At 40.6% G+C, this 25,331-nt stretch overlaps 1 protein-coding gene across 6 annotated transcripts in view; it reads left to right on the top strand.

The window, feature by feature from the left end:
- HDAC5 (histone deacetylase 5) overlaps positions 1-25,331 on the top strand; it is a 2,571,411-nt gene that overhangs the window by 1,650,865 nt on the left and 895,215 nt on the right. For all 6 annotated transcript variants that reach the window (XM_044055165.1, XM_044055164.1, XM_044055163.1 and 3 more), the window contains one exon: positions 5,705-5,836. In XM_044055165.1, the coding sequence (XP_043911100.1) occupies positions 5,705-5,836 (132 nt within the window). The remainder of the gene's footprint in view (positions 1-5,704; positions 5,837-25,331) is intronic.

The following is a 25,331-nucleotide window of genomic DNA, read 5'->3' as shown; positions in this document are numbered from 1 at the left end:
TGTCTGCATTAGTATTTTTTAGATAGGGTGAATAGAGCTTTTGTGCTTGTAATTATATAAGTTGTATATATATATATATATATATATATATATATATATATATATATATATATATATATATATATATATATATATATTTTTTTTTTTTTAACACATAGTAAGTTGAATATAATGTTGCATTTTTAGTGATATATAGTGTAATAGGTAATGAGTAATATAGTCCTGGATCTATTTTTAGTTCTAAGCTTTAAGAATGCTTTTTAACCAAGGATGTAAATGTGTGATTGAATAATTGATTAATTGCTTAATAGATACGTTATCATGTCTTTTATAAAGCGAGTGAATTTTTGTTGTATTTTGTCTGAGGAAGTTGGGGCATAGTTCCCTTCGAAAGCGCTTACAATTAAAAGTGAATTTATTATTCGCAGTGGCTGTCCTGCTTTTCGCTATCTCTGGATTACGCTTGCTTCAATTATTGTGTTGCTAATTGTTTTTGGTTTCTTTAGTTTGTGCACTGAATTCACATCTTTTGTACTAAATATTTTGTATAAATTTCTTCAAATAGCTGCCCTCTGTTGTTATATTTTCCCTTCTAGTGCCCCCCAATACATCTTCACTTTTGCAAATCAAATTCCAGTCCTTATCTAAAAGTAACTTCTCCTGCTCCATTGTAGCAGTTTTAGGGGAATATGAATGCATACAGCATAATCCTCCGTCCCTGCCAGTAGCCACTTAGTACTACAAATCTACCATTATTATATTTTCCCGGTTCTATCACTATTGGAGCTTTTCTAGCAATTAATGTAAGTACTCCCCTTTTTTTTGTTTCAGATATTCCTCTGAATAACCATCATGAAATCCTTTCTTTATCAAGTTCACATGCTCATTTTTTTCCAAATTTGTCTCCTGTAGCATAGCTATGTACACTCTGCATTTTTAGTATCATTTACTACTCTTTCTTTGTTGTATATTCCCATGAGACCATTCACATTCAAACATAATATGGAAAATGTTGCCATTAAAATAACAAGTTATTAAATGTCTGGTTTCAGCTTTTCTGTTGTATGCATGCACTAATGTTTGGTAGGTTGATCTTTTATGCAGTCGTTTCTTATGAACCCATGTCACACCTTACAAGACTGTTTTGTTTTAACGAAAACCCTCAAATAAAAAAATGCACACACATCCAGAGCATCCCCATAAGTGATTAACATAATTCAAACACACAAAACTATGTACATAGTCAATTAATGATGTTTAACCCCCCCCCCCCATAGGAACAATTGTCCCAGATTGACAACTACACTCACAGGCTTGAATTGACCTATAATGAAGGTTCTTCTAGTCAACACCTGTGTTTTTTTTCGGTCTCTCAAGCATTTTCCTTTGGAACATTGGTAAAGGTTTCACTGGCATAATATCTCTATGAGGTTATTATCAGTAGAATAAGAAACAGGGTCCCTTTTTGTGTGGCAGCTTACTTTGTTAGACACACTTTTGTATTTCCTTCTTAACATGTTCTGCATTAAAAAATTACTTTCACTCTTCAGTAAAGAATATTCTGAAGATAGCTAGATATAGCAGCTTGAATCTCACACCTGCTTCTCAACATTTCCTGATTGCTGGAATAAATTTACCCCTCAATTTACTTCTCTTTTCCCTGGTGTACAGTGACTAATCATTTTTCACAGGAAGTGTACTGCCTCCATCTTTTAGTGCTCTGTCCTTCTGCCACAGTTTTGTCAGAATCAACTCATCTTGCTGGTAGGATTGCATTTTTACTATTAGAGGTTTTGGCTGCTTTCTCATAGCCAGGTGTGATGCATACACACAATCTGCCCTTTCATTTAACGACTTCTGCTGTTGAATACCAGTCCTTTTGTTTATTTGTGGTTTCATAAAAATTAATACAGCATGTTCCTTCCAGTTTCTCTGGTACAGCAGAAAATCTCAGGTTTTCCCTGTGCGCTTTGTTTTCTCACTCATTTTTTAAAACAGCTCATCTTGAGAAGCCTACTCACCCAGCCTTTTCTTCATTTCAGCCTCTGATTTTTTAAATGATGTTAGTTTGTCTGAATAGTTAGTTAAAGCTTCTTCTATTTTTTCCATCTTTTGTTATTTGAGTTGATATACTCATTCAGTGTTTCATTTATGTAAATCACCTTTGAGTACATTTGATTTATTTTTTCTGCTATCTCTTGTACCAAAGCTGAAGTCCTTTTTGCTGAATAGCTGTAGGATTCTTCACAAACAGTGTTTTCTCTTCACCTTTTCTGGTTGTTTTTCTTTTATGTTCTCTAAATGTTTTCCTTCTGGCACCCAGGCAATGTACATACTACCAGTAACTGAATTTTACCGTCAGTATCACTGACTGTTGTTTTCTGAGTTTCTTCATATTGGGAGGGATAAAATTAAGCTATTGATCAGTGTGTAGCTATCTTGGAAGTCCGACTAATCCTTATTGTATGCCTGTTGTGGTATCTGAGTTATTTAAGCCAAACTATCCAGCTCCCTGTTTTCTTTTCTGAACTTAGAAATGAGGAAGAAAGGATTTTCATCACCTGAATATCCACAGAGAACTTGGGGTAGTATCTTGACAGAACAAAATCTTTCAGATCTTCAGATCAGTTGTTCATTTTTTGTGAGGATAAGAAAAAGGGGAACCTGTGTTAAAACAGACTGTTTCCCAATGGGTCTCAGGCTATTACCTTTTATTATTCTTACCATAACAAAACTATTCCAGACAGGGTCAAGGCTCATTGTATCAGGGCCTTGGCTTCATCGTGGCTTTTTAGAAAGGGCAGGAGTGTAGAAGTGTTTCAGAAGCAGCAAGTTGGTCCTCTGTACATACTTTTGTAAAGCAGTACCAGCTTGATTCCTTCACTATGGCCAAATCAGGCTTTATTAGAGCCATTCTCCAGGGGCTTGTGGACCCTTCCATTTCCACTTCACAAATGTTCTAAGCTAAGGTAATTTATCCATTTAGCTAAGGCTACTGTAGCAGTGATCGATATAACGAACATAGTATAGTTCTGTAAGTAAACTTACGGTCACAGTAGATATTCAAATGATCACTGTTGCAGTAGCTGCTCCCTACCTCCATCTCTCTCTGTTTTTTTGATTATGCCAGGCTGTGTATATATGTACATATTTTTACTCCTACCTGTGTCCTGTCAGGGCTTAGCCTCCCTCTCATTTGGCATGAAAACACTGAAGGGCTTGGTTTAGGCAGATTAGGTGAAGGTGCTCTAAACCTTTGGAAGCTGACCGGCTTTTATATTGTTGGCAGGATGTAACCTATATAGCTAAGGCTGCTGCAGCAGTGGTCATTCTAACATCTACTGTCATGGCGCATTTACTTACACAACTGTACTTTCATTATTTGGGAATGGCTCAGTAATTAAAAAAATATTTTAGGTTGCATTTGTCTTATTGTAATTCCTCAGTCCAGATCAGGCTCTTATAAACATTCATTAATCACTGTTATGACAGCACCTAATAAATTTCATACTTTCACCTCCATGTTGGAATTGTGTATGCATGGTGATTTGTACAACCTTTGGTTTGGTTGTCCTCAGGTTTATTAGTGATGGCAAATATCACTGAAATTAATTAATTTGATTTAGAATATATTATTATATTATGTGATTTACAATGTTTACTTCTAAAGATGCTGAGTGTAATGAAAAGACTCATTGATAAGTAAGTTTCAGCCACCGTGGCAATTAATAATTTTATATAATAATTTTATTTTGTCTGCTGTGAAGGACAGTCCACTACAGTAACTTCCTTTTAAAGTCTGGTGGAAATATTATTTAAACTACTTGTCAAATCAATGAATTAAAAGATTCCTCTCTTTTTTTGACAGATTGCACTTTTTTACCATGAGGTTTCTTACATATATATATATATATATATATATATATATATATATATATTTTCTTTTGGTCCTTATTTGTAATGTTATAATATTAAATATTACCATTTTCCCTTTTTTTGTTTCTAGGTACTTTTTTCCCCCTGTCTGCAGACCATCAAACGTCCATGAGTCAGACTCAAGCCTATTCATTCCGTAGCAGTGGGGAGGAGTACCCATGCCACCTAGAGTGAAAGCTGCCTTGATGCTCTGTTACTTAGGCAGACACTGGGGACTTTTTGCTGTAGTCGTATCCCAACAATGAGAATGTTTTTTGTTTGTCATTTGGATCATTGCTATAGTAGCCTTAGCTGTGTGGATTATATCCTGCTAATGATGTAACAGTCAGCCAGCTTCCAAAGCTTTAGGGCATTTTCCACCGTCCCAAACCATTACTCAGCTATGCCTATCCTTAGGGAGGTTTTTCTTGGTAAAAGTGTATCTGCTTCTTCAGAAATTCCTGTCAAAAAAAAAAAAAAACCTTAGACATGTTTCTTCTTATGTCTCAGCCACTTTGGACAGGAGTGATTTATTGGGCTTAGCTCAGGGTTTGTTTCAGGCTCTTGATCCTTCCACTTCAGCTGTTTCTGGTAAAAGAAGAAGAGAGAGACTTCATTTTCTAAAGATATATTCAAGGTTTTGAGCAACAAAATAATTATGAAGGGTCAGATTCTTTTTTTGTCCCCTACAGTTTCTGATTCAGATTCTGTACAGAGTGCAGCTTCTGCCCCTCCCTTTGAAGGACTCTCTATCTCTGAAGCTATTTTCAGAATGAATTTTTTCCAGCTTGAGCATAATGACATTCCACTGTCCCTGAAGAAGTTTTAGGATTTGTTACAACAGGACTTTCCAGAATGTACTCGTATTCCTCCTCTTCTTTCAGCATCGGGGATGTTTTTGTCGGGTCTATGTTAAATATTCGAACACTGGAAATGTCGAACATCATATGGTCGAGACCATATGATCGACATTTCAGGTGTTCGAATATTGACTTTTAACGGCGCCGTATGGTGCAGAATGGGAGAATTTCCCTTTTCTGCACTGAAGTGCGGTCTTGGAGTTAGTATATTTAAGTAGGGGGGTGCAGGGGGGCTTGCCCTGTTAAGGTGCGTTTCTTTTTTATTCTATATTCGAACTTCCAAATGTCGACCATATGGTCTCGCACATATGGTATTCGACATTTTGGATGTTCGAATATATGACTTTAGACCCTTTTTGTCACAGCCTGTACCTTGCCTGACGACTAGTCTGTTGCCATTAGTAAAGCATGTAGATTGTATTAAGTCCCTCAAGCTTCCAAATGTTTATACAGTCATCCCAGATCACTGAGGAACCAAAAGCATTGCTGCGTATTAATTTCACACTTTCAAATTCAGATCTATGAAAAATAAGAGGGAAAGAACAGTGCAAGTAAGATCATGGTATTCTCAGAGATATCCTCTACCTGTGATACTACTTCACACACCTGCACCAATATGGCGAAGCAACAGGTGTTGGTTATATTGTTTCATGACACCTTTAGAACAGGCAAAAGTGTATGCTAGTAAGGCCATAAGATGCTCACCACAGTTATGGGAAGGTTTATTTTATTTATTTGTCTTTAAAATTTGTTTGGAAGGGTAGAGCAGAGATCACAGTTTGGTTGAGAAACACAGGGCTGCAGTGAGAGTAGAGAATAGTATCGTAAGTAGACTGCAGAAATATTTTCTTTTAAAAATTTGAAGTCACACATTTGGTTGTATACTGTCCAACAGACTAACTTGATAACTAAGTTTTCTCATTTGTCAGCCTCTGAACCTAACTTGAAGGTACGATCAAGATTAAAACAGAAAGTGGCAGAGAGGCGGAGTAGTCCATTATTACGAAGGAAAGATGGCACAGTCATCAGCTCCTTTAAAAAGAGGGCCATTGAAATTACAGGTAACTGGATTTCCTTTATTTATTTATTTATTTATTCTTTATACAGTGAACTGTCTCAAAACTGCAGTGCTGCAGCACTCTTTGACAGGCTTTGGACAGATCATTTTAAATTACAAGATGCATTTAGCGAACATGTTAACTAGAATGTAGTATGCATCTACCTCATAATGTCATGTGCAAAAGGATTCTTAAAATGTTATTTTATCTTACAGCTCACTTTCACATATAAGCTGTAAGTGGCCTTCCAAACTGCATCTTGAATGCATACAATGACACCTTGCTTCTATGACTTTTTAAGAATTTATTTTGAAGTTCATCTTACTGGACTCTGAATATCATTTTTTTAAAACTTCCTTAGTTGATAATTTATGGAGATGTGAAGTATCTTGCTTCTGTAAGCATTGATATTCTGTCATTGTACTGCTAAAGAGGAAAGATTTGGCCATCAGTTTAGAGGATATTTTGGAATGTTTTCCTTAATGTATAATGTAACTTCCTTAGCACATGGCATTGATGGATGCCCTTTTCCTCACTGAAGTTGTAAATTCATAGCACCTTATGTTGTAGTAACAGCAGTGCATACTGAGTTAGTATGCCAGCCTTTGTGCATCCTGATGTCTGTAAAGTTGTCGCAGTTCTCAATTTAAAATTGATTGTTTATGTTCAGTATATAGATCATTGTTGCTGTAGCCATTTGTGTCTTACCCCTGCACCTGCCAGCTTATCAGACCTTTGAGCACCTTCCTCTTGCAGTCCAGCCGTCAGGAGCTCACGTGCAGCTCCATATAAAAGGACGTTGGTGCACAAAAAGTTTTAGAGCTTTTTTGCTGCTGAATTGAGTCCTCCTTTGGCAGATCTCATGATTCTGTCACTCAGCTAGCGATCCTTCAAGAGCTAGGTAGACAAATCCATGCTATATGAAACTAATTTATGAGCAAAACTTTTGCTTTTTCCTGTCAGAATTTTGTACTTATACTAGGAAACAAAACATTGTAGACTGTCTTTGCATTTGTAAGGAAGTTGTTTTGTAGTGCTTATGTAAACTTCTTGTGGGGAAAAGTTTTTATTCTGACTACAGGTTTACTTGAATTTTACATTTTTGTGTTTTTGGAACAGGATATTGTGCTTGTGGGAGACTTTCATACCTCAAACCCACTTGTCTGTGGTTTACCTTAATGAATTGTCTGGGCTCCTCTTCCTGATTTCAGGATCTCTTCCTCAGTTTACCTGTGTAGGAACCTTCAATACCTGCAGTTATACTTTCCCCTGTGTGCAAAAAGAACAAACTTTTTAATGAGTCTTTAAGAGTCAGACCGGCTCCTAATTTGCCTCAGCCATTGTTGAGTGTCTCTACTGTGGCTGATTGTTGTTTTTCCTCAGACCTCCCATCTTTTTCCCTGTATCCTCTTGGTCTGGCCTTCCAGGCCACCAAAGACTTGAGGGATAGCCACATCCTCTGTGACTGTAGGGACGCCATTGGCAGGCAAGAAAGAGCCACTTTTATTAGTTTCAGGAGAAGGGGCAAGTGAAGAGTCTTCACTAGGTCAGGCTAGGGATGCTGAAGCTGGATCAACTGTGCTGAAGGATCGAGCTGTTTTCTAGGAGAGTGTAGTTAGTGAAAAAAATGTCCAGTCTCCTGTTTCTATTTCTGCAGACAGGACAGATTTATTGGGATATGCCAAGGAACTTGTCATTTCCTTTTCTGCACCTCCCGAATCTTCAGGCTAGAAGTGGGAAAGAGTTCCTTCTCATCCTGATATGCATTTTCACTCAAAATTGCAGACATCGCAGGGGGATGGTTGTACATCAGGGATTTCTTTTCCATCTAAGCATTCTAATTCTGAGGACAGTACAGCACCAGGCTTCCCCATGCTGAAGAGATTCATAGGATGATACTAGGCTATTGGCCCGGAGGCCCATATAAGCCTAGCCAAGAATTTTGCCCATGTTCCTACAAAGTCAGCACCTGTTTCCCCTGTCCAGAAAGGACACAGTTGGGGTCACAGGGGGTGTATTTTCTGTTTCCCATCCAGTCATCCAGGTTCCTCTTAAAGAGGGCTAGAGAGGTACTGTGCTTAACATGGAGAGAGAGTATATTTCACAGACGGGGAGTCTCTGGGGGACACATTTCTTTCTTCTTTCACTGACATTTTATCTTATATGAAAGAGGTTTTTCAGTGGAAGTGGAATGAGATTCTTGTGGCACAGAAGATGCATTATTATTTGATACTGTGCAGCATTGGGGGGGTGCTGCAAATATGTGCGCGCTAGTCTTTGGCTGAGACATTAAACTGAGGCCCCATCTGTTTGAGCTGGCTGTAGCTCGGGTGGAGGCAAAAGATCCCACAGTAACTATTGAAAAGAGTGGGGAAGAACTTCCCTGATATCCTGGCCAAATTTCCCCCATTAGTATAAATACCACATTGGGTCTCCTCTGAAAAGAGGTCACTAGCCTAGTGGGACTAACCCATTCAACAAAGGAGGGATAAATGTACAGTTACAAATACCTAAAGCTGCACCTATCCATCATGTATTGCTTTCTTTAGAGAATTGTTTTTCTAACTGCTTCCAACCTACCTGATGCTCAACCTTCTCCCAAGCAGTCTGACAAGTTGTATGTGGTTCCCCAGACATGTAAGAACCTGTTTTCTAATGCTAAAGTAGACCCAGCAGTTATTTTTCTTTCAAAATATGCTTCTGCAAAACAGATTACTGCTGCCAACTCCATTTTTTCTGACAGTCATTGGAAAGTAGTGGATACATTGGGAAAGAAAGTATATTCTTCTAGTACTTTAAATTTCTGGATTTTAAACTCTCAAGTTCATATGTTAAATTTTTTGCTTGTTCTTTTGAGAACATGCAGAAGTTAATGGCTAACCTTCCTTCTTCTGAGGTAAAGAATTCATGCATTGCTCCCGTGACAGCTGTTTCTCTGGTGAGTAAGCATATTTTAAAATGTGCTTATGATGCAACTGACTCTTTCTCCTGGGCTTTTTCTGGATCAGTTTTGAGAAGTTATGCTTCATATGTTCATAAGTTTATTGGCAATTACTAGGTTAATGGCACAAGAGCCTTTATAAGCCTAGCCAATAATACCCAGGATATGACAGCATTATGTCTTAATTCCCCCAGATATGGGGTGGGGTAGTATCAGGGTAGTGGATCTTTGGGTCTTGGAGCCCCGAGTCATTTTACAGACTGCCTCTGCCCATAAGGGACATGAGCAGTACATGAGGAGTGAATTTACAGTTCTCCATCCATTTTTCTAAATTCTTTCTGAAGAGAGGCAGAGATGGTCTTAGTTTTACAAAAATGGGAGTTTTTTTTTCCATAGACGAGGTAGCCTTTAGGATATGAATCAGTCTCTCCAGGAAGTTCTGTTAGCGTCACAAGGTTTTTTATACCAGCAGGATGAACGACTTTTACACTGTTAAGCTCTAAGGCCAGTCAGATAAACACACAATAAGCCTTCCACCAGCAGTTCACACTTGGATGGGTTCCATCAGCCCTCTGCTCTCACCAGAGTGCAGAAAAAACCCTCTTAATGTAAAGTGAACTGGTATGGAGCTCAAGTGCAGCAGCAAATGTTATACAACTAAAGGCAGAATTCCTGCAGTACCAAGAATTCTTGGAAATAAGTTCACAAACCCAGAAAAATGTATGCAAATGTAGGAGAACTTCTACAAACTCAAAACAGCTTTTGCAGTATCAGAGGAGGTTAGGAAATGTCAGACTACTGTTAAAACAATCTATGAACAATACAGTAACAATCATTTGTTTCTTACCAAGTGTAGGCTGAAAAACAGTGATAAATTCAACAAGATCAATAAATGCAGCACAGAACTGTTAAATTACACTGAGATAGAGCAAGTGCAAATAAATAAATAAATAAAATACGTATGTCAGCTTTGTAGGTCTGCAGATGATTTTAGATGAACCCAAGGTCTTGTACTCACAGGTGTCCAAGCCAAACACAGGGATGCTCTGAATAAATGAGCACAGTCTCACAAAAATATAAGGCTTTTATACCAGCAGGATGAAAGAATTTTATACAGTTAAGTACTCAGTAAATCAGATAAACATGCAATAAGCCTTCCACCAGCAGTTCCCAACTTGGATGGGTTGAATTAGCCTTCTGCTCCCACCAGAGTGAAGAAAAACATCTCTTAGTGTAAAATTAACTGGTTTTGACCAAGTGCAGTAACAAATGCTTTATGACAAAAGACAGATTTCCTGCAGTATCAGGAATCCTTGGAAATAAGTTCACAAACTTGGCTACATTCTCAGAATATTCCTGATGTTGTCAAATATGATACTTTAAATTCTCCTTTAGATAGAGAGACTCTGTTTGGCCCTTCTGCAAGATGACTTGCTTAAGAAGTGTGATGAAAGAGGAAAACTGATTCAAGGAGTGATTCAGATTTTTCAACCCTCCTTTTTCAAATCAAATAGTAAATTTCCCTTCTCCTCAGCTCCCTTTTCAATAATCAGTTTAAGCAGCAAGGAGCTAGCAAACATGGTTTTCAGAAGCAATGGCAAGGTGACACAAAAAGAAAGAAAAGGCATCTAAAAGTCAAGATCAGTTCACCCAGTCAGTATGACTCTCATGCTCCCCCACCTCCTACCTTTGTCAATCTTTCTCTGTTACTGAGATCTCTTCTTCCCTTTTGGCATCAGATCATTTCAGACAGTTGAGTCATGCATGTTATCCAACTGGGGTGCACTTGATAATGAGAATCCTTCTCCCCATCAGGGAATTCATTCCCTCTTGCCAAGGGAACCAGATTCATAGGAGGTAAGGCTAACAGCTCAAGAGCCCTTACAAGCCTAGCAAATTTACCCAATATATGGCCCCTAGGAGCAAGAGGATGCCATGTATTTGTGGCTATGTCTTGAGTATCTTACAGAGTGCCCCTGTCCATAGGGGACATATCTCTACCCCAGGTGTGAATTTGCAGTTCCCCATCCATTGCTCCAAATTGCATTTGAAGAGGGCCAGAGAGGGGCTCTGCTTAATGTGAATAAGAAGTCTGTTCTAAAGAAGGGGCAGTCTCTGAGACACATATCTTTCTCTCCAGCATGTTTTGTTTGAGTTGTTTGTTCACTAAGTTTAGATCTTTAGATCAGGTGACCCTCATGCTGTATGACTTGTGGATGTGTAGCAGCTCCATCAGGCTGGATTTGTGAGTGCATTGTAGGTCCAGCATAGGTTACCCCTTAATAGTCATTAAGAGACAGAGTAAAGGGATAGGGATTTTAGTCTGTTCACATAGGACATGTTGTTTACACCCTGTATTTTCTTTGAGGAACCGCTGAGGTTGCTCCCGCTGCTGTAAGTCCCTAGTCATGTACATGCCAAATGGTGCACTGTATTCGATTATTGATCTGAGGGCTGAGAACAGAAGGACTATAATTTTCTTGGATCTGGATACCATACCTTTACTTCTAAGTTGTGCCACATAGAAGGACTTCCTCATCACTATGGACACATGGTAGCCAAAGTTCAGGCTACTGTCTATCTAGGTACATAGATCTCTTACCTCTGAGTCTACTCTTAGAGGTGTGCTATTGATATTATAATTTACAGGGGTATTTGACTTCCCAAAGGATATGATGATGCATTTTCTTTATCACATTTAGTTTTATGTCACAGTTTTGGCACCAATCATTTGTCTGATCTAGACCCTCCTGAAGGGGATCTACTTCAGGTCACTGAAATCCCATTTCACTGAGACTAAATCACCTAATTTTCAAAATACTAAAAATTCATTTGATTGAATCTCATTTCACTGAATTGTAAGCTATAGACCTGATATGGGTTTCTATTCACCTTTAACTTGTTTGTGATAGAAAGAATTTCTGTAACTTATAGTGCTGAGTGTCAGAATACCGATAGCAATGTAGAAAGTGGTGTTGCAGTGTTTTTAAATGCGGGTATGTATCTTTACATTTGTATGGGAAGTATCTAAGGTAATATGGCAGATGTTTTGTGCATTCCCAGCAGTAATGGCAGTGCATAGAGTACAATGAGACAAGTAAAAGGTCTATGCCATTTTCCCCACTGTAATGCATTCCTGGAGTTAGTATATATAGTTAGGAGGGGTGTGGGGGGCACAGCCCCCCACCTTAGGGGGTGTGGGGGCATAGCTCCCCACTTAGTTTGGTTTAATATTGTCTGGTTTCTTTTAAGAGGATAAATAAGTAGTTTTTAAGTTGTGGAAAGAGGTAGTCATTAGTGTTGTAAATGTGTTTGTCTATGGTTTCCCATTTAGTCTTTTGAAATTTAGCATTGCAAGCTGTCAGTGAAATAAGATTCAGTGAAATGAGTTGTCAGTTTTGTGAAATTTAAGTGATTTGGTCTCAGTGAAATGAAAGTCAATGAAATGGGATTTCAGTAATTTGAAGTAGACCCCCTGAAGGACACCTACATCACTGGGGGATTCATTCATTGCCCCCAGCATGCAGTTGCCATTAAACTTTGTCATCCAGAGGCCTTCCACATTAGCCTTGACTTCAGAGGAATTATATTCCAAACAGAAGTGGTCCCAGCACTGACCCCTGTGGCACACCACTAGTAACTGGCCTCTTGCTGGAAATGGATTCACCCACTTTAGCCAAGTGCCCTGTCAATGAGCCAGTTGGCTGGCTGTCTGGTGATGTAAGGATTTATATCCAGTTTTGTGAGTTTATTTATAATACCTGAGTGGGGAGTTGAGTCAAATGCCTTGGCCAGGTCGAGGAAGGCAAAATGTACTGTTTTACCTTCATCTGTGGCCTTAATGACCTTCTCAAGGAATCCACCAGATTCAGTAGGCATGACCAGCCCTTGACAAAGCCGAATTTAATTGGGTCCAGTGTTTGGAGGTTTCCTTTGTCATTATTTATCAGGTCCATGATAATTTTTTCCATGGCTTTACATATAAGACTAGTCAAACTTAATTTCCCAGATCAGTAGATGGTTCCCCTTTATGCAGAGGGATGGCTGTTGCTGTCCTCCACTCTATCAAGACAAAGCTAGTCTGGAGGCTGTAGTTAAATAGAGATCCTAATGGGCCTGTTAAGTCCTTATTAAGCTGTTTAAGAGGCTATCTAGTATATCGTCAGGCCCCATTGAAGCCATGTTTTCAACTTTGGAGAGTGCAGTGGAACCTGTTCTTTGGTGATAACTGGCGGTGGAGTGGTGGAGGGTATTTCTTGTGGGAGAACTAAGGGTGAAGGGGAGGTGAAATTTGAGCTGAATTTATTGGCCAGCAGATTTGCTATATATTCTGGTTGAGTGCACATGATGCCGTCTACAGCTAATTCTGCACATTGTAGGATGTTGCCCTTAAGATTGTGGACATGACTGAAAAATGCCTTATGGGTATCCTTAGCTTTGGAGGCTATTTTAACTCAAAGTCTGCTTTCAGAGACTTGACTACTTTCCTGATTTGCTTGTTTAGACTAATGTGGGACTTTTTGCTCTGCTGTGCACATTCCCTTTTATTTTTCAACAAGATTTTTTTCTTTGGTTGTACAACCTATTAATACCAAGGGACCGCCACTGTGGCTTGACCTGGGTTTATTTTGGTCTGGTACTGCCGTTATTATGCAGTTGTTTGTATGGTTATACAGGGCTTTTGTGTACACCTCTGCATAGGTTTTGGGGGTTAGATGTGGGGGACTAGTTTTACCTTAATTTCAAGGCACACCACTTTGAGATCTTATCTTACCAGTGAGGACATCACACTAGGGGGGATGCAGAATGTATGAAAGGCAATATAACCATGCACTGCTGGAGTGCTTTCCATGGCTTTGAACCATGTTTCAGTAACTGCGCATACATCAGTATTCTCCAAGATGAGGAGAGCTTCCAGAGTGCAGTTTCTTGTTGAGACTCCTAGCATTGAACAGTAATACCTTTAGCTTGTCCTGAGCAGCTTTTGTTATGTTGAAACATTTGTCTGTTTGGCAGTGCCTAAAAAAGGCACTATAGAGGTGAATAATGTTTTGTCCAGTAACCAAAATCCTAGAGGTGACAGGTAAAGACCATCCTGGCAAAGCAGCATGGCCTGTCAACCATGTCCTCCCTTACTGACAAGTATTGGACCCCTTTGGAATGACATCAGTGGCTAAGGCAGTTAAGTGCAATTGTTTTTCTGCTGGCATTGTGGCATCATCCTTGAGATGGTCAGTCTTGTCTCTCTTCATATAGTCCATCCACGTCCACATGGGCTGTGACTGAGTCATACTGGTACTTAGGGATACTTGACCTGAGTACTTGGTGATCTAGTGGATCCTAACCCCTGACAGGCAACTAACTGTAACCTTCTCCTTATTCAGCCTGGTAAGAGAGACATCAGTTTGTGTCACAATGAGTCTCCTGTGACTAGAATATTGATTGGTGGAGTGTTTCGCCTTATGGGCTTGGTAGTTGAGGCACAATGAGATGTGGCTTTATGTGTTGTGATGGGAATTGTCTTGTTTGTGTGCATGCGGAGTTTCTGAGGACTGAGCCTAAGAGGCCTTTGAGGTTTGAGTAAGTTACATGTCAGCACCACTGCATGTGTGGGTCAATGTGTGTGGTCCTTTGTGGGTGCAGTGAGTGATGTGTGTGTCATTGACAACCTGTCTGTTGTTTTATGTGCCTGTGTGTGAGAGTTTAGCCTCCAGTGTCAGTGTGTAACTACAACTCTCACGTACTGTGTTTGTCTGTCTGTAAAGTAAGTGGCTGTTAGTGTACATAAAGCAGTTACTACATTGCCTCAGGATGCCCATGTCCACGAGGGTGGATACAGAGATAGCAGGAAAGTACCAATCCATGATTGCAGATCCTAATGTGTACTTGCAAGGGATAAGAGTGGAGGGAGTTTGTAACCAGACAAGGGAATGGTGCTTACCTGGTTTAATCTGCAGCTAACCTAACCTGCGATGTTGCCCAGCAAACAAACCAGATGCTCTCCGATTGCAGCGGTAGTACTGGGTTTTATAAGTTAAGGCAGATTTAAATAGTTCTAACTAAATGCGTAAATGCTGCTCACCATAGTTGCCCGGTGAGTAATGTAGTTCTGAGGTTAAGTTCTGATATGTTTTTTTGTAGGGAAATTTTAACTTCTGGTGATTGCATGTATACAAGGCACTAGTAACCACCAGTGAGCGAAGAGCAGCTTCACACAAATGCAACTCTTATATACGATCAGAAAAAAGCAGGTTTTACAGTAACTATGTCCTAACTCCTAATCAGGTGAGTTCACAGTGAACTTTCTACCAGCAATTCCCAGCTTAGATAGGTGAAATCCACCCTCTCCTGCCACAAGAGTGCAAATTTTGACCCACTTAATGTAAAATGACTGGTTTAGAACCAAAGTGTTAAGGAATCAGAAGCAGATACCTACTACTTTGTCTCCGTCTGAATCAGTTCATCAGGCTGATTTGAGGTGCTTAATATGGAAGACTGTTTTACTCATTGCTGTGACATCTGCTAGGAGAGTGTCTGCGTTACAAGCACTGATGGTGAGTTAGCCATTTTTTACAAGAACATGGTTTCTTTGAGAGCAAATCCTTCCTTTATGCCTAAAGTTGTCTCAGAGTTTACATTAAACCAGACTATTAATCTCCTAGTCTTCTTTCCTGAACCAACGAACAAGAGAAAAAGGATTCTTCACACTCTGGATTTTCATTGATAGCTTAGATAGTACGTAGCCAAAACCTGACCATTCAAGAAAGCTGACCAGCTGTTTGTCTACTATGAACATAGGAGGAAAGGACAACCATTAACAAAGGTAACTATTTCTAGATGGTTGTCTCATGCTATTAATTTTTGTTATACTCACTGCAGTAAGCCTCCTTAAGACAATGTTTCAGCCTATTGTACAATGACATTGACTTCTTCTGCAGAAGTATTTTAGAGGTAGTAACTTGGTCCTCTGTAAATAATTTTACAAAACACTACAAACTGGATTCCCTTTCCAGGTGCAGGGCAGGTTTTGCTAGGACCATTCTTCATAGTCTCCTGGAGTCTTAGTAATTGGTCTCCCCTTTCTCTTTTCCTTGCTAATCTATGGTAATTTACCCAAATAGTTTAAGCTACTGCAACAGTAATCTGTGTATTGAACACAGTATATTTGTGTAAGTAACTTACCACTACACTAGATGGTTCTAACAGCCTAAGGTTGCATTACCTATTACTTCCTCCACCCCCCTTTTCTTACCGGTGTACTTTTTCTTGTTGTCAGGGTGTGATAGTTTTTTCTCCCTTTGTATATTATTTGTTGGTTTTCTTTTCTAGCTTATGTTTTCAGGCTTTCGTCTCCATCCTGTATAAAAAAAAAATGCTCTGAAGCTTTTTACATCACAACTGCCTTTTATATAGAGCTCCACGTGAGCTCCTGGCAGTTGGAGTGAAAGGGAAGTAGCTCAGAGTTCTGATAAGAACCAAACAGTTTAGGCTGCTGCAACAATGATATGTTACAACATTTACTGATTTGGTAAGCTCACTTATACAGTTGTAGTTCTTCTCATGTTCTTCCAGGTTGTGTTAAACACAAACTTTTCAGTGTTTGAAGTGAATGTCATCATATTTACTGTGATGGGGCCTTCTGTCACCTGCTTACAGATTAAATGATGTTCACATTTCTGGAGATCTTTACAAATAAATCCTTGCAGTCCACATAATCTGCAAGGATGTTAACTGTGAACTAACATATCCCTACATTATTTGTGAATTGGGAATTGCTACAGGGTCCTCAGGTTGTCAGGAAATGGTTGCAATACTTAACGATTTGAGAATGCTGACACTGTTATGAAGTTTGCTTATTTGGAACACCAGAGCCACTGTTGCTTTTAGTCCTAATTCGCATATGTGTTTTGAGGGTAGTATATAGGTTGCATAAATAGTAAAATCCAGTGCACGTGACAAGATGCAGGGGTTGGAGAAGGGTATGAAACTAGTTCCTGTGTAATGCAGTCTAATGTGTTTTGTGCCAGAATGTGTAAGAGCTGTATTTAAACTGTTGTGCAATTCTGAGTCAGTCTCTTGAAGCAGTTCATAACATTTCATGAATGCCCATGGTTCTGGATACAGACAGGAAGTTTCGTCAGTCATGCTCTCCAGTGGCAGACCACATATGTGTCCTATATTGTGTTCTGTTACATCCTGTCCCTTAAGACTCCTTTGCTCTTTTCATACCACTGCATATTTGATAATTCTTGCTAGATTTGTCCTAACATTTCTTTCGTCTTTTCAAGTCTTCTATTCACTTATATTTTTACTACTCTGTTTAATTATGGCAGTGATACTGAGGCTTGAAATGTCGAGACATGCATGTGAGCTCTGTCTTAAAACTTTGAAAAGCAACTCAAATTATGCCTTCATGTTATTAGGTGACAGTTGTTGGAACAAGGCATTTTTCTTGTAAAGTAGAACTTGCTTAGATGATTAAAAGTCTCTTTTTTTTTGTAATTATTTTTTTCCTTACAATTCACATGGACGTAGCAGGTGCCTTTCACTGAGAGAGGATTTTCTTGTGGCATAACATCCAACAACACTAACCATGCATATTCATCAAAGAGGTCTTCCCATTGTCAGGATATGTTATTTCATTAGCGTGTCTTAAAATTGACGTACAGACTTTATAGTTGTAGCTGCTGGACATGTCCTTATTTCACCACTAAGTAGTCCTGTTTTTTTAAAGACATCCATGTTGATGGTGACTTGGGGTTATGTTGATTCACAGGTGAACATTTCTTCCATTTTTATAATTGCCTTCACTGCCATGGAACTGTTTTTCTAACTTTTAAAAGTATGTCATCAGTTGGTTTTAACCTTCAGTTCACTGTCTGTCTCAATTTGTACTTGCAAATTTATACAGATAGGAAATTTGAAAATCAGTTTTGAAACTGCCATATGGATGTTTTCCACAGCATCCCCTATCTTTTAATACCATACTTCAAAGGTAATTGTACCTCAGGGGAAGAGGCAAAAAAAAAATCATTGATCTTATTTTTTGTTGCAGGTGTTTGAAATTTTGAGCACTGAAATTACAGTGGGCGTTCCTTCCTTTATTGAAACATGTTTTTTTATAATGAGTATTTAATGTTGCATTCACAAAGAAGTTTTTGTCAGTGTGGACATCATTTATTTTTTGCCATCTTCACAGATGCTTTATTTTTGATTTTCCTATAATAGTTATCAGCATTCATTATTTATAGGCATTTTGTTCTGGTAGCATGGGAGCTTAGATATCAAAGAGCAACTATCAAATTTTTATGTGACTCTGTAAAGCAAGTGACTTGTTATTTTAGTCACCCTTTCTAATTAAAAACTTCCTGGAAAAAAGAAAGGTATTGCAAGATGTTCTTCCATGTCACTGTTGCAGTATTCTTTACAATAAGGATCCCTGCAAGGGCAGCCTGACATCTGGCCAGTATACCAAAGTCTTTTGGTTGTAAAGGGTACACCACACGTATGCTTTCGGCACATAGTGTAGGGCATAAAGGTGAGGTCCAGATGTACCATCCTCAGAACTTCTTTCACCCCAGTCAGAATGCCATTGTTGATCATCGGTCTAAACGTCCATTTGTCTGAAAGTTCTACTACTTTCATCTAAGTGCCTCATTGTTTTTTTTTTTTTTATTTTATTTACCTTACGTTTGCCTTGTAATCTGGTTATTGGGTTTCATGTCATCCAGAAAGGGGAAATGCCAGTGCGGGAGACAGATTCCCCATAAAGATCGTAATGAGCATCGTTTCTTCTGTTTAGGTGCTTCTCATGACCATATGTTTTGCGAGATTTGTCAGTCCTTTGTCCCTAAAATGTCGAGGAGTCTGCTTTCTTCCCAAGCAATTTATCTTGAGAACCAACAACTTAAATTGTTGGCTATGGATACCATGGAAGGTTTTTCCTGTCCTAAGGGTCAGTCATCTATGAAGAAAAAGGTCAAAAACGTTCAGTCTGATTCTTCTACTGTACTGCCTCCACCGGATATCTCCCTTGAGGCTGTTTCTTTTTTTTGGATTCCTCTATCATGACTGGTTTGGAGGCCAGCATGGACCCAACTCCACGCACATCCATGGAGGTTTTGCAGACGTCTGCCTCAGATGTACACCTGTTCCCAAGGATCCTCGGAGTGAATGGCAGAACTTCACTCAAGACTTGATGTTCTTCGTCTACCATTGCTGCAGTCCTGACATATGGGTATTCCGCTGTCCACCATCGGCCCGAATACCAAAGGGCTAGAATCTGGCGTCGGTCATGGCGCTCGAGGCTGACATCAGTATGTGCCAGTACAAATGCGCATGACCGACGCCATATCCCCAGTCTTTCTTGCCGCGTGGTCCTAAGCAGAAGCAGTGTTTGCAAGTGCCGTTCGGCTTTCTGGACTTGTCGGTTTTCGAGTTTCAGACCGGAGACCAAGCTGGGCTGAGTACCCCGTTGGGGACACTTTTGTCTTTTTCTTGCCTCAGTATTACCGGATGTCAGAAAAAGTTAATAACTGTATTTCTTGTGGGAAACAGATTCCTCATAGGGATTACCATTTACTCTGTATTCCTTGTTTAGGGCCTGAGCACGGCGTTGTTGGGTGTCGCTTTTGTGCTGCCTTTGATAAGCGCACTATTAAACGTCGCTTGGACTGTGCTAGGCTAGTGTTTGGTAAACGGTGCAATTATTACATGCCGTCGGATTCTCCGCCCAGTTCGGCTAAAAAACGCGAAGAGTAATCCTTTGCGGTCCAAACAAGATGAGTCCATTGCGGACGCCGGTTCGGTAGAGCCACCGACTACTTCAACGGCTCCTTCTGACAGTTTAGCGGAGTCTCCAGGGGAGCCTTTGCTACTTCAGGCAGTGGCTTCTCCTGTTGTAGGCCAGGCTGAAGGGGCTTCTCATGTGTCGGTGGTTCCCTCCCCTCACAAAGTTTCTAGGCCTCCCCCTTCTCATAGTGAAAGCCTTTCTAAATCTAAATCTGCCCCTGCTGGTGTCTGTCCACAGGGTCCAGCTCCTAGAAAGCACATGTTAAAGGTGGCGGGAGATTTGATTACTTTAATTAGGGGTTCTATGCCTCCTCCTGAGAAAAGGCCCAGGGTAGAGCCAGGGATAGAGGGTCTGGATCAGTCTTCCAATGACTCTGATTCTTCTGTGGAAGAGCCCCAGGATTTCCCTCCCTACTCTGATTCAGAGGCTGAGGGTTCTCCTCCCTCTGCGTCCCCTCCTGAAGATTTTTCTTTTTCTGAAACCTTGCATTCCATGAGGGAGCATTTTAAATGGGAAGGCCAGGATTATTCTGATTCTCGTAAAAGGCTTAGAGAATTCTTGTTTTTGCCTCAGCATAGGCCTTTGGCTATTCCCCCTGTGTTAGATGTTGTTCAGGATGTTTTTTCTGAGGCTTCTCTTAACCCTGACTCTTTGCCTCCTGCCCCTGCTAAACCAGATAGATACTGCAGGGTACCGGAAGCTCACTAGTATTTATACAAGGGTCCTAGGGCTGACCCAGACACCATTGCTCAAGGCCCCAAGGGTGTCAGGGCTGCTGTGGTTAAGAATCCAGTTCCTTTGGACATGGATGCTCGAGCTCTGGATAGGTGGGGTGAGAAGTTGTATACCTCTTCCACTTTAGCTGTGAGGGCTTTACATTGTCAAACTTATTTGCTGGGCCAATTGAAATGTAAAGTTGATGCTTTCTCTGAAGGTATTGAATGTAAAGAGCTTCAGGATTTAATGCATGTTTCAAAACAAGTTGGTAAGCATTCTTTGCAATGTGGTTTTGATGCTTTACAGGCTTCTTCCAGGGTGGCTGCTACTAGTTCAGTTCTTCGCAGGCATGCCTGGTTAAAAGTTCAGTCATTGTAAGAGCATGTTAAGGCTCGGATTATGGATGCTCCTTTGCAGTCTGATGTTCTTTTGGCCCTCCGGTTGAATCCGTTTTGAAAAAATGGAGGAAAAGCTAAGTCTATGCAGACAGTTAAAGGATTGTTTACAGGTTCAGCCCCCTAAGTTCAGTAGGAATTGGCCTACTAAAGGGTGGTCTTTTCCCTCTTCAGATTATCAGTCTAGGGGCAGGTCTAGGCGAGGTAGGGGTAGAGCTTCCTCTCAGGGCCCTGCTACTCCTAGGACTTTTCGCAAAGTATTGGCATTTGGTTACCCAGGACAAATGGGTATTGGACATTGTAAATCGAGGCTACAAATTTTATTTCCACACTTTCCCTCCTTTCAAAGGTATGCCAGATGTGCCTCATCAGCAAAGACTGGAAGCACGGGCATAAAAATTTCTTCTCTGCTTCAGTGGAGGGCAATACAGGAAGTACCTTCTGCTGAAGGAGGCACAGGGTTTTATTCCCGTCTTTTCTTAGTGCCAAAGGAAGTAAATACTTGGAGGCCAATTCTGGATTTGTCCATTCTAAACACCTTTTTGGGAATTCCAAAGTTCAAGATGTTAACGTTGCAGCGGTTGCTGCCTATGCTGGGCAAAGCTCACAGAGGCCTATCTTCACATTCCTATCGGGCCCAGTTCCAGGAAGTTCCTGAGATTTCGGAGTGGGAATTTGCATTGTCAGTTCTCTGCATTGCCCTTTGGCTTGTCTACTGCACCCAGGGTATTCACAAAAGTCCTGGCTCCAGTAATTGCTTTTTTCAGACTACAAGGAATTCAAATTTATCCTTATCTGGACGGCTGTTTGTTTCTGGCTCAAGGCAAGCAAGAACTTCTTCAACATCTTCACTATGTAATGACAGTTTTAAGATGCCTAGGGTATTCTGTGAACGAAATAAAGTCCAGTCTTGTACCCTCACAAGAGATGTGTTTTCTGGGTGTGGGACTGCATACAGCAACCCAGATGGCATTTCTTACCCTGGACAAACAAAGACATCTTCATCAATTCTTCCATCAGCTTTCAGTAATGTCCAGGCTGACTGCAAAGACAGTCCTTCAAGCCTTAGGGTTCATGGCATCTTGTATTCTAGTGCTTCCCAATGCCAAACTGCATATGAGGAAGTTACATTGGTATCTCAAAAGCGTGTGGACTCAACACAGCCACGATTTGGACACTGTCATTCAGATTCTCCCTTGCATACAAAAAGAATTTCTGTGGTGGGCTCCGGAATGTCACCTAAACAAGGGACTCTCTGTGACCCTGCCAGAGGCATGTCAGATATTAACGACAGACGCCTCGGAGTCGGCCTGGGGAGCTCATCTCGAAGGAAAATGGATTCAAGACCTTTGGCCCCCAGAGCTACTTCATTTGCATATCAACATGAAAGAGATGCTGGCAGTTCAATTTGCTTTGGAAGCATTCAAGAGCCTACTTCAGTCAGGACTGGTGTTGATTCGAACAGACAACACAACAGTCATGTGGTACATCAACAAGCAAGGGGGAACCCATTCTTATCCATTGTGCAGACAAGCAATGCTAGTATGGGAAACTGCTTTAAAACTGCACATCACTCTTCGAGCACAGTTTCTGCCAGGAGCACAAAATTCTTTAGCAGATGTTCTGAGCAGACAGTTTGTGGATCCTCGCGAATGGAAGTTGGATCATCGGGTGTTTCTGCAGTTGACCATGGCTTGGGGAACTCCAGACATAGATCTGTTCGCTTCTCCTCTGAATTATCAACTGCCAAAGTTTTGCACAAGGCTATTTCATCCGAAAGCCTGGAAAGTAGATGCACTATCCTTCAGCTGGAGAAACCTGCATGTGTATGCCTTTCCTCCTTTGCCTCTTCTTCCAAGGGTATTGTTGAAAGTCAGGAGGGAAATGCCTCGCATGATTCTGATAGCACCAGATTGGCCTCGACAACATTGGTGCCCTCTCTTAAGGAGTTTAATTCTTCGGACACCTTGGCCATTACCACAGATTCCTCACTTATTGACTCAGGAGGACAATCATTTTCTCAGTATCAGTGTGCAATCTCTTTACCTGACAGCCTGGAGAATTCAGTTTTGGGGAAGGAAGGCCTGCAGCTTCCACAACAAGTTTTGGATGTTCTTTTGGAAGCCAGGCGTCCTACTACTCGGAAAGTTTATTCTGATAAATGGGAGAGATTTTTTCTTTGGAGTGCAGCTCACGGCTTTGCAGTTAAATTGCCTAACTTGAGTTGTATTTTGCAATATTTGACTGTTTTGTTAGACAAGGGATTGTCTTTCTCTTCTGTTAAAGTGCATGCTGCAGCTATTTCTGCTCACTATGAATGTGACCCTCCTTTGTTTTCTCATCCATTGGTTAAACAGTTTCTTAGAGGGGCAAAGAATATAAGACCCCCGAGAAGAGCTCCCACTCCAGCCTGGGATCTTACTTTTGTTTTGGAGAAGCTGACTCTGCCTCCATTTCCACCTGCAGCTACAGCTGAGTTGAAGTTGTTGTCTTGGAAGACTGCTTTTTTGTTGGCTGTTACTTCTACTCGAAGGGTCTCTGAATTACAGGCCCTCATGGCAGTAGAACCATTTCTGATTTTTCACAAGGACAGAATTTCCTTACGTACTAATCCTACTTTTATGCCTAAAGTAATTTCAAATGTGGCACTGAACCAATCTATACATTTGCCTACTTTTTATGCTGACCCCCGAAATAAAGGGGTGAAAGTTTTGCATTCTTTGGATGTGCATGGGCATTTAAGATATTATTTGAGCAGAACCAAAGAGTTCAGAAGATCTCAACAGTTGTTTGTTTCTTTTGCTTTGACTTCACAAGGGAAAGCTGTTTCAAAACACACTATCTCCAAGTGGATTGGCCATTGTATTGCTTTTTGTTATTCTCATCATGGGAAAGATGTTCCTGCTGGGATCAGGCCTCACTCTACTAGGGCTACGGCCACCTCTACTGCTTTTTTGAGAGGGGTAGCTGCTAAGGACATTTTGGAGGCAGCTACTTGGAGTTCTGTACATACATTTACTAAGCATTATCGTTTACCTCTTTATTCTAGGTCTAGGGCTGGGTTTGCCACTGCTCTTCTTCAGGGCATGTTAGCAGCTCCTAATTCTATTTAGTTGGCCATCCTCCCTGTTATCCGTTGCTCTGGGATTCTACCCATATGTCAGGACTGCAGCAATGGTAGACGAAGAACATAGTACAGTTTTGTACCTACCATAAATGTAGATGTTCGAGGATATCCATTGCTGCAGTCCAAATTTCCCTCCCTCCTACCCCCTTATTTAGGTTTGGGTTTTGGGTGGTATTTTTTGCATTCTGACGTCTGGGGCAAGAAAGACTGAGGATATGGCGTCGGTCATGCGCATTTGTACTGGCACATACTGATGTCAGCCTCGAGCGCCATGACCGACGCCAGATTCTAGCCCTTTGGTATTCGGGCCGATGGTGGACAGCGGAATACCCATATGTCAGGACTGCAGCAATGGATATCCTCGAACATCTACATTTATGGTAGGTACAAAACTGTACTTTTAATGTCCTTATGGCTCTCAAGGCTCCACAGGATGTTTCTGTTCCTACTCCTTCCCTGGTCTTCTACCCATCTTAAGAGGCCTAGGGAACAGGATTCTTCTGACTATGGTTTTGATGAAGAAGAGTCTTACCAGTCCTGATACTGCTTTTAAGGAGATTTCATTTGGTGATGCTGTTTCCAGAATGATGGAATTTTTTAAATGGGACTGCGCTTAAGTGTCTGATGTTCAAAAGAGGTACTATGAGCTTTTGCAAATGGAGTCTCCTAGGCCCTCAGCTGTTTGTCCGGTTCTTGCTGCCTTGCTAGATGCTTTTTCTACTGATTCTCAACTCTCTGCTCCCAAAAAAATGATACGTTTTATAAAGAGCATGAGGCCTGCAAGTATCTATATAAGTGTCACTCTGCTGACCCTTCTGTAGTGTCAGTGGCTTCTGATAAACCTTCCAAATTGTTGCCTTCCACTAAATTGCTGCCATCTGATAAGGATAGCAGAGCCATGGAGAGACTGGGTAAGAAGGTGTATACTTCTGCTATCCTTGTCTTTAGGGCTGTTAACTGTCTGACACACATGAATAGGTACTTTTTGGCTCTTCTGTCTCAAGCCTGTCCAGCCAGTTCTGATCTCTCTGATTCTGAGGGGAAGGCCTCTGCTTTTGCATTGCTTGGGACATTCTGTCAAGTAACTCGCCATTCTATTAAATGCAGCTGATGCTTCATCTAGGACTACTGCTTTTGGATCAGTTATGAGGAGGTATTCTAGGCTCGGGTTTCAGCTTTTACTTGTTGATATCAAGGCTAAACTGATGGATGCTCCTTTGGCTAATAAACATTTGTTTGGTGCTGCTGTTGCAGAGTTGTTTAAGTCCCTGCAAGAAAAAGCCAAGTTCTTAAAGGAGTTGAAGTATTTAGGTGCTGTCTGACTATCCTTTTCTTCTCAGTCACATTCTTCTTTCTCTGCATCTTTCCCTGTCCTTTCCTGTTTGGATAAAAATCACCCAAGACTCCTGGATTCTTTCCATAGTTCGCCAAGGTTATTTCATGGCTTGGAAATCTCCCCCCCCCCCTTTTGGGGCATTCCTCAGCCTCCTTAGGAATAGTTGCCCATTTTTCAGAGGTGTTTCAGG

Source organism: Protopterus annectens, chromosome 13.part0 (assembly GCF_019279795.1).
Source record: "Protopterus annectens isolate FY-2018-M chromosome 13.part0, PAN1.0, whole genome shotgun sequence".
NCBI classification, from domain to species: Eukaryota; Metazoa; Chordata; order Ceratodontiformes; family Protopteridae; genus Protopterus; species Protopterus annectens.
Note: the sequence above shows the minus strand (reverse complement) of the source record. Positions and strands in the feature narration are given on the sequence as shown.